The sequence below is a fragment of the Alligator sinensis genome, unplaced genomic scaffold (genome assembly GCF_000455745.1).
Source record: "Alligator sinensis unplaced genomic scaffold, ASM45574v1 scaffold1104_1, whole genome shotgun sequence".
Lineage (NCBI taxonomy): Eukaryota > Metazoa > Chordata > Crocodylia > Alligatoridae > Alligator > Alligator sinensis.
Genome location: NW_005843032.1, coordinates 88484 through 98430, shown reverse-complemented (window position 1 = coordinate 98430; position 9947 = coordinate 88484). Strand labels below are relative to the sequence as shown.

General features: G+C 42.8%; 1 protein-coding gene across 2 annotated transcripts in view; it reads left to right on the top strand.

Moving 5' to 3' along the window:
* The window catches only part of LOC102384080 (transmembrane protein 68-like), a 29334-nt gene extending 21678 nt beyond the window's left edge, over window positions 1–7656 (top strand). For both annotated transcript variants that reach the window (XM_025193228.1, XM_006036845.3), the window contains 3 exons: window positions 902–962; window positions 3712–3851; window positions 7283–7656. In XM_025193228.1, coding sequence (XP_025049013.1) covers window positions 902–962; window positions 3712–3851; window positions 7283–7387 — 306 coding nt within the window. In that variant the 3' untranslated portion in view covers window positions 7388–7656. The remainder of the gene's footprint in view (window positions 1–901; window positions 963–3711; window positions 3852–7282) is intronic.
* Window positions 7657–9947: the final 2291 nt, after the last annotated feature.

Genomic DNA, 9947 nt, shown 5'->3' with positions numbered 1-9947 from the left:
CCATGCCTCTGCCTCATGCCCACCCTGGCTCTGCTGGGCAGCAGTTGCCCCAGCCCCAACCCCACACCTTCCCTCACTGGCAGCCTTAATCTAGCCCCCCAACCCCTCCTCCTTCCCCTTCCACCGCACCAGATTTACCAGTTGCACGCAGGTCTCCACGCTGCTGAGCTGTGCTCGTCATTGCCTACGTGCTGTGCTGCAGCTGCACACACACACGGATATTTACTGGAGAAATTATCAGCTTCATCGGTTCAATTTCTGATGCAGAAAATTTTCTTTATATCTTTGCCTATCCGATCTTTGATGTATTCATGCACCTCTAGTTTGAGACAGCATTGGTGTCAAAGAGCAGAGATCTTTTGGAGGGGAGGAGGGGTTGAAACTGGACACAGTACACCAGATGTGGCCCTGCCAGCGCCTACTAGAGGGAAAGAATCATTACTCTTTATCTGCTGGCAGTGCTCCTACTAATGCAGCCCAGTATGCTGTTAGTTTTCTTCACAGCAAGGGCACACAGTTGGTTTCACTACAGCTCTTAATAATAATGGGTGTAGCCACCATTAATTATATTTAGTATGGGTACTCATTAAAAACCCAAAGAACTACTTAACTAAATAGTTGCACACATGTGCATGTACTTAATCAAAGGAGCTCAAATGCCTCTAGGATTTTAAAGTAATGCAGAATTTTAAGAGTATAGACAAATAAATATAGTTGTGTCTGCCAGTTTGGGCTTTTTTTGTTACAGCAGAAGAGCTTCTGAGTTGGGCTCTGACTATGAGCTACCTGCCTAAAGTTTTTCATTCTGAAGTAAGCTTTACACATTGTGTTTAAAAAATAAAAAGACTATAAAAAATAGGACGTCTCTATTTATTGAATTTTTCTTTGTTTTCTCCCCTAGCCCATCATTCCTATGTTTACACAAAATGTTCGGGAAGGAATTAGAACATTAGGAAGAATAAGTAAGATATTTTATTACTTTCTAACTTTTTTTTACTTTCTGTGCATGTGTTCAACTTTACCTCAATGATAATACTTCCTTTTAAATCTGTTTAGATTTGTTTTATTTTTATTTCTGGTCAGGTGCTATTTAGCAGTTCAATTTGAGTTTAGAATGTGTTGTCAAATCTGACTGGCATTACTATATCAGGTGATCTGTGATTATTAACAGAATAATTTAGGATTTTAGATAGAATTGGGAGGGAGACTTACTTCTAAGTGTGCATGTAGAATAATAAGGTTAGAGTAATACTTTTTGTTTTACATGTTTATAAAACCTGTTATGGGTTCTCTGCTCCCTGTTGGGTGGTAGGCCAGATTTCTCATTCATTGTGAGGGTTTTTTTGTTTTTAATACTACCTACATTTTTAAAAGTCCTTGCACAGTTTGTTGAAGTTTGCCAGAGACGCACGTGGAGCTGGAATGGGAAGTGCCTGGGGTAAGAGGAGATGCTCCAAATTAATGCAGGCAGGAGCCCTTCTTTTGCTGCAGTGGCTTTCCGGTCTGGCTTTGTATTTTGTCTCTTGGAAACATGGTTCACAGGGCAGTTTCACCTAGCCAGTGGCACCAGTGCCATGGCACCTTTGAAAATATCTTCAAGGGTTCTTACTGAGTGTGCTATAGCTTCTCAAATGTTTTCTGCAGAAGGTTGCTCTTTATTTCTGCTCAGTCCTCACAACCAGTTCCAAACCACACAGTATTGGAAAGATTTCAGTCTGAACCATCTTTTTTTTGAGGACTGTGATATAATATGTCTTTGAGCAATAAGCATAGGTTGCATCAGCTACTCTCTTACTCCAGGTTTCCTACACCTGCCCTGTGCAACACATTCTGTCTCAACCGTGGCATGTCCTCTTGCTTCACAACCCTACATGGCAAAAAAACACTACCATTCTCTTGATGTTTTCTGTCTCTGTGGCTGGAAGTGATATGCAGTGCAGGGAAATCACAAGCGTCAAATACAGATGTGAAAAGTGTTCACATGTGCTTCAGATGCCACAAAATAAACATATAGACTTTATGTGATACACAAGTGCTAGAGTCTATATTGCCTCAGGAACTAATCCTCATTCTTCATAGATTTAGAACAGTTTTGGCATAATATCTTTCATGTTTGCATCCCTCAGTAGAATGAATATAAATCCTAAGGAAACTTAGTTACCTTATTATTGGTTTATGTTCTTATCTTCTGACTCTACAAATTAGTCCTTTTAATTATCTTGGAACTGTATTAGTCTTTATGCTGTGTACACAAGACTAACTTCTTGAAGACAAAAAATGTTGACATAACAAAGTTCTGGTCCAGTGTCACAGGTCTAATTCTAGTGGAACTTAGAGAGACTTTAGGTGCCACATCCTAACCTTAATAAGTTACTACATCCCAAAGATTTACAGCTCTTGCAAGTGAACATGTGACAGGTCCCTCCATTCTGGTGGCATTAGTAACGCTTAGTTTGGTAGGATTTTTCTCTTCAAAGGCTGTTCCTGGTCTCTAGGCAAGTAACAAGATGAGGATCATATCTTAACAGGAGAGAAGGAAAAAGACACTCTTGAGTATCTTGGGAGAAGGATTATTTTCTTGCTTGCCCTTTCCTTCTACGTCCCCAGCAGGATTTTGAATTGATTCAAGCTTCGCAGGTTAGTCTAAGCTGTGTAGATTGAATCAAGAAGCAACTGAATAGACATTTGCTTTTAATTTTGGAAGTGCAGCCACATGCCTGCAGTGGCCCAGGCCAGAAGCCAGAAACAAGCCTCCCTACTTGGCTGGAGCAGACCAAGGCTAGCCCATCCATCCTATAAGGGGGCTTTGTGGGGGAGGTGCAAAGCATCCTAGGATGGTGGGGGACTGAGTTGATTTGAATCTGGAGGGGATCTGGGGCAGACATTCAGTAAACCCATTAAATCAGTTAAGTCTGATACTGATTGTGGGCAATTATTTTGGGCGGAGGGCTGCTTACTGAGTTTTGGCAAGCCATCGAGGGCTGCATGACAGGCAGCCAGGGGCAGGTAAATATTCATTTTCTAAAATTTTTAGGGGCCCATTCTGGCCCATGGGCCACATTTTGCCCACCCCTGTACCACATCCATCTAGGTTTATCTTAAACTGGTTTGGACCATTTTGAAAGTGGCTCATGTTCAGTGAATTTCTATTGTGTTATGGATTTGAACTGGTTTCTGATGACTTACATTAGTGTAATTTCTGTCCCTAGCCCTGGAATGGTTCTCCTCATATCAGCTGTGGTAACCTCTAGGGGTGTTTCCTTGTGACCCAAAGTAGTGTCATGTAGAAATACCTGAATAAGATATCACTCCAAATAAGATTGTAGCTATGCTAATTTCAGCAGCCAAGCTATGATTAGGGCTAGGTAGCCCAGGCATAGCACTATACTACTGCTGCCAGTACAGGAACTATGTCTTTGTAGCATTGCATTGTACTTTAACAAATTCCATATTATCTCCTATTGTCTCTCACTGTTGTTGGGAGAAAGGAATCCTAAGAATTTGCTTCCAAGGATTATAGCCAGAGGTAAATTGATATTCTTTCTAAGAGATGATCAAGGATAGAATAACTCTTCAAGAAGCAGTTTGTTCATCTGAGAACCTGAATGCTTTATGGGGCTGGGTTACTTTTAGAATGTAATTTATTTATATTCTCTCTCAAAAAGCTTCTTTTTTTTCTTTCTATTTTTTTTTAAATAAATTGAAAAACAGAGTTATTTAGGCGGATGTATGAATATTTTCGGCTGCCAGTTGTTCCTCTATATGGAGGGTTTCCGGTCAAATATCGTACGTATATTGGAGATCCTATCCCATATGATCCAAATCTAAATGCTGCAGAATTAGCTGAGAAGGTAAGGGTTGGTTTTTGTTTGTTTGTTTGTTGTATCAAAATAGTCAATGTCTAAATATAGTGGAAGTATACTTTTCAAGATGGTGATTTTTACCTTTGGGTATTACACAGAGCAATCGGGCATGTTAACACTTAAGTTGTTGAAATTAATAATTGGCTTCTGAATCATTCAACACTCAGGATGTAAATCTGGCACCAAAATAAGTTCTAGGTCTCTTGAAATAGCATGTAGTATTTCTGTGCATCAAAATAACAGCTCTTAGATTCCCAAACCAGGTCTAGTCAGATGATCTGTGGTGTGTTGGTCAGTCATCCTAAGAGATGTTTCCTTGTCGTACATAAAAGAACCCCCAGCCTTTCCTCAAGAAAAACAAACAAAAACCCCTATCTTCAAAACCAAAATTATGGGAGTTGTCATGGAGATATCAGGGAGTAAAATAAAATTATTAAAGCAAAGTGATCCACCTCCCATAGTCTCTACATACTATTTTTGATCTTAACCTTTTCACCTACAAATCACAACAGTCTTAACATCTAGAACATGCAGAGTAGCTTGGTAGCTTTATGTTCGTGTGATTATGATGTAACTTTCTTGATTAAGTGTGGGCAAAATAGGACCCACTAGCTGGATATGGCCTGCCAATTGATTGGATTCAGCCCATGGGCAGGTACCCGCCAATTGATTTGGATCCAGCCTGCAGCTGCCCCTACAGCACTCCACATGGGGCCAAGCCCCACTTGCTTCCATCGGGTGTCACCCGCAGAGCTCCCACTGGCCCCAGCCCTGGCCAGCATGCATAGCTTCCTAGTGGAACTACTCCCAATGAGGCTGCAGCTATCCAGGTACTGCTCTGCTCCCCTGCCTCCAGCAGCTTCACCTCCTCTCCTGCCCCTGTTGCACTGCTCCAGACAGGGGGAAAGCTGCAACCAGGTGGTTTCTGCCCCAGAGTGTGGGGCTCCAGCTCCAGGCTGCCTTCCACCCACTCCACCTGCCCAGCTCAATGAGCATCCATCTGCGGGTGGGTGAGTGGGTGAAAAGCGACCTGGAGCTGAAGCCCCGGACTCTGGAGCAGAAGCCACCTGGTTGCAACAGCCACCTCCCCTCCCCACCTCCTGGAGCAGTACAGCAGGGGAAAGAGGAGGAGGTGAGCAGTACCCAGGCAGGAACAGCCCTTCTGGGAAGCTGTTCTCTGGCTGGGGCTCAGGCCAGTGCGTGGGAACATGTATGTGGGCTCTCCTGGGTGGGAGTGAGCGGGGGGGCCCCCATGCAGAACACTGTGGGGCAGCTGCAAGTCAGAGGGGCAGGGGGCATGGACTGCACCTGCACCATGTGGGTGAACTCTGCTGCATGTGCACCCTGCTTCTCCTGCCCTTGGCCAGCTCCCAGGACCTAGCAAACAGGCAGCCCCCTCTCCTAACACACTTGCACTCTACATGAATAAGACTTTATTTTGAGCTATTATATGCAATTGCCTTTATATATACTACTCAAAAAAACATAAATCAGGACAAAAATTATGTTATGGTAGATGTTTGAATGTTAGTATACGATTTGGTTTTAATCTATATAATTTCTTAACGTGATATTTTTGTAAAAATGTTGTGTGTGCGGCCCTTGACAGCTCACCAAAACTCGTTAAGTGGTCCTCTGGCCGACATAATTCCCCACCCCTGCTCTTGATACAGAGGCATCAAAAATTCAGAGACAATTGGTGGATCAGCAGGTATGAATGATGCAGTCATCTGATTACTCCCCTGTAATTGCTGAAGTTCATTAAATATATGCACTAATAAAGCAAACATTCTGAAAGAAGATCCGTCATCTCCTGAAAATGTTTGGACTCTGCTAGTATCAAATCAATTAGGTCCCATTAGGTAGTTCACCATCTCTGAATATAGCTATTCAAAATTACATACCATATTTCTTCATGTATAACATGCCTCTGAATAAAATGGGCACCTTGGTTTTTGAAGTGCAGAATGAAGAAGAAAAAGTCCTTCCTTGAAAATACTTGTAAGTGTGGTACATTCCCAGAGAAAACACAAGCAGCTGTAGCTATGGAGAGCAAAATATTGTGGCTCCTCTGTTTAATTCCCTAGCTGTAAAGTGCTGAAGGTGTTGCTGGCTGAGCCAATGTTCTTGAATCTTCAAGCAAATCTGTGTGGGCAGTGATTTAGCACCTGCCAGGTTAGCTGAGGGCCCAGTCTCAGGAACCTGGGCTCTGGCACCCAGGGCTTGGCTCAACTTCAGAAATACAGCACAAGGAAAGAAGACCTGTCCACCAACAGCTAGGGAGTCCCCTATGCAATGTTACTTTCTCTTAAGAGGTTCATGCAATAGAAGCTGCTTTTACCATATTTTCTCTCACATATCCCAATTTCCAACAGCTTTTTTGGGGGGGGGGGTTTGGTTGTGGGGGAGGGAATGTAACCTTTAAGCTATTTCATAAAAGATGGGCACTGACTGTCACCATTTGCTTTCATTTGCTTTGGCTCAACTACGGTTTTAAGTGAAATTGATCATCATTGCTATGTTTTCTATGAACTCAGTGCTGCAACGGTGTGTTAAGTGAAATCTGATGCCTGTCAGATTAGACTCCCCCTGCCCGCCCCCCCCGCCCCCCTGAAAAAAAAAACAAAAACAAAAAAAAACCTGGGAGACTTTCCACAAGGCTGCCTAACTTGTAAATCCCAAAGTAGCTTAGGCATTAAAGGTACCAAGAAATTCCACCCTGGTAAGGTGGTGGTAGTTCTGGGCACGGGCAGTGACAAAACTCAGGTCACCTGGAAGTTTTACTTGTGAAAACCTGGGCACTTGCCAGTTGTTTGTCTCTAAGCACCAAAACTGGTGCTCTGTGTATCATATTCTGGGACATGGATACCTAAGGGTATGAGCAAATACACCTGCTGTTGTCTTTAAGAGGGGAAAGGGAGCTGCTGCATGGGAGTACACATCAGCTATATAACTACTGAGCATGCAACTTCTGTAGCTATAAAAGTTAGCTAGATCGCCCTGCCTTTGACTCTGGATGAAATGGGGATAAAATTGCAATAGTTTTGCTACACTTATCACTACAGAAGCAGGCATATACACAGTTACATCTTAAAGGCTTCTCCTGGAATCCTCTCTTATCAATACAATTGTTAAAAAGCACTTATGTATTTAGGAATTGGGACTTGTGCTAGAGGCGATACCTTTTATTAGAGAATTTTTTTGCAGAAATCTAATTGGTCTATTTCATTGCTCTTTTATATAAAGGATACAAGTCTGGGGATTTTTTTTGCTTGTTTGTTTTTGACCCACACACCCCACTCGCTTGGGGTTTCAAAGTCTTTTGAAGGATGAACTATGATGCCAGATATTACTGTGTTCATACTTGTGCAAGAAAAAGAAAGCAATTAACTTCTACATTTTTCCTCCTCTTTTAACAGGCCAAGAATGCAATCCAGTCATTAATAGACAAGCATCAGAAAATACCAGGAAATATATTTAGGGCTTTAAGGGAACGATTTGAGACACAGCTGAAAGAAGATTGAGGTCATTTGTGTAACAAAGTAGACTTGTATTTTCAAACTATGTTTGTAAATTTTAATTCTTATTGAAAAATGATCTTCTAAAACGTAGTTAGGAAATGCACTTTCTGTATGACATTCTTCTTTTTAAATGTAAATGTTTTCTGTATAATTTGAGACAAGCAATATTTCCTCTCCCTCCTTCCCCCACTATCCCCCTAAGATGATTAGTAGGGGCCCAAACATGCATTCTAAATCAAGTAAAAAAATAAATATCTAGCCATTCATTTTAATCTGGGGTTCTATCTTGAAAGTACCTTTCTAAAAATAATGTTTCAGTTTTCTATGTTCATGCTCTTGCTCAGTCCTATCTTAAGTTTGCACTTAATATTGTCTACCTCCCAGGCCTACAAATTCATCTTGGGTTCTAATATTCAGATTAGAGTCTTTCCAGCTCGAGCATCATCACTAGTAATAGAGGTTTGGTGGTCAAATTAAGCCCTGAATTACACCACACTTTTGTTCAAGTAAGACCTTTAATACTTGTGTGGGATCATGGGGTATAATTTCAAGACCCTGGCATTTCATGCATGAACTGGGACCCTGGGTAGGCATGCTGTTTGAAGCACTCCAAACAGATGTGCACAGATGAAGTGCCTAAAAATGGAAGAGCACACACCAACTGCTGAAACTTCCTTAGCCTGACGAAGGGTTTTTGAACCCGAAAGCTTGCTTAATAACTATTCTCCAACTATTTGGGTTGGTCTAATAAAAGATATCAGATTCACCCAAGGAACCTTGTCTGCCTAAAAATGACTGAAGTACTTTAAAAATGACCCTCAACAAATGAGGAACATATTTTGAAATTGTTTTCTTGAAGCAGCTGAATGGGCCAGCAGTTCTCTGGCTAGCTTAATCTAGTTTGACCTGTATAACATTTTAGTACTGGTTGTAATGCTAGAGATGAAAAAGTATCCATCTTTATTGGAGTCAGAAGAGTTTATGGGCTGGAAGCTCATTAGAAACTGACAAATTTGTTATGCAAACTAGTCAGATTAGGATGAATATGAAACTTCACAATGTTGTTGTTTTTTTTTTTTTACATTATTATTTAGGATAGAACCACACACAGCGTTCCCCCTCTCCTCCACCCAAATAATCACTGTAGGTCCAGAACTCTGGCAATGATCTACTAACCCATTTTTTGGGGGGTGGAATGAACCAAGCTCTGAGTTCTATTTAATATTATGACTTAAAATCCAGATCAAAGATAACAAGAAGTCCTTTTTTAAATACATAGGGAGCAAAAAGAAGGCACAGGGTAACATGGGGCCCCTGCAGGACATGCTTGGCAATCTGGTGGTTGCACCAGATGATAAAGCTGACCTCTTTAACAAATTCTTTGCCTCTGTATTTCTGAGCAGGGACTGGGACATACCCCCACTGGGATCCTGGACGAACTCAGGAGAGGTACAACTGGGCCCAGGGTCAGAGAGGACCTGGTCAGGGAACTTTTGGTGGGACTGGATGTCTTCAAATCAGCAGGTCCAGCTGATCTCCATCCAAGGGTGCTGAGGGAATTGGCAGAGGCCATTGCAGGACCGCTGGCACAATGGTGCTCTGGTGAGGTGCCAGAGGACTGGAAAAGGGCCAGTGTGGTCCCCATTTTCAAAAAAGGGAGGAAGAAGGACCCAGGAAACTATAGGCCTGTTAGTCTTACCTTGGTCCTCGGGAAACTCTTTGAGGAAATTATCCAAAAACACATCTGTGAGGGACCAGCAGGGGAGATTATGCTTAGGAGCAACCAACATGGGTTCATTAGAGGCAGGTCCTGTCAGACCAACCTGGTTGCCTTCTACGACCAGGTCACAAAATCCTTGGATGCAGGTGTCGCGGTGGACATAGTCTTTCTGGACTTTAGGAAGGCCTTTGACACTGTCTGTCTCTCCATTCTCATAAAAAAATTAGGCGACTGTGGCGTTGATGCCTACACAGTCAGATGGGTCACAAATTGGCTGGAGGGCCGCACCCAGAGAGTGGTGGTGGACAAGTCGTTTTTGACCTGGAGGGATGGGGGCAGTTGGGTTCCCCAGGGCTCAGTCCTCGGGCCCACACTCTTCAACATCTTCATCAGCAACTTGGACAAGAGGGTGAAAAGCACCTTGTTCAAGTTTGTGGATGACACTAAGATGTGGGGAGAAGTGGGCATGTTAGAAGGGATGGACAGGCTACAACTAGACCTGGACAGGTTACAGGGGTGGGTGGATGAGAATAGGATGTGTTTCAATACTGATAAGTGCAAGGTACTGCACTTGGGGAGGAAGAACCAGCAGCATACCAGCAGGCTGGGGAGCTCCCTTCTCATCAGCACAGAGGCAGAAAAGGATCTTGGAGTCATTGAATCCAAGATGAACATGGGCCGCCAATGTGAGGATGTGGTCAGGAAGGCCAACCGTACCTTGTCATGCATCCACAGATGCATTACAAGCAGGTCCAAGGAGGTGATCCTCCCCTTCTATGTGACATTGGTCAGGCCACAGTTGGAGTACTGCATCCAGTTCTGGGTGCCGCGCTTCAGGAGGGA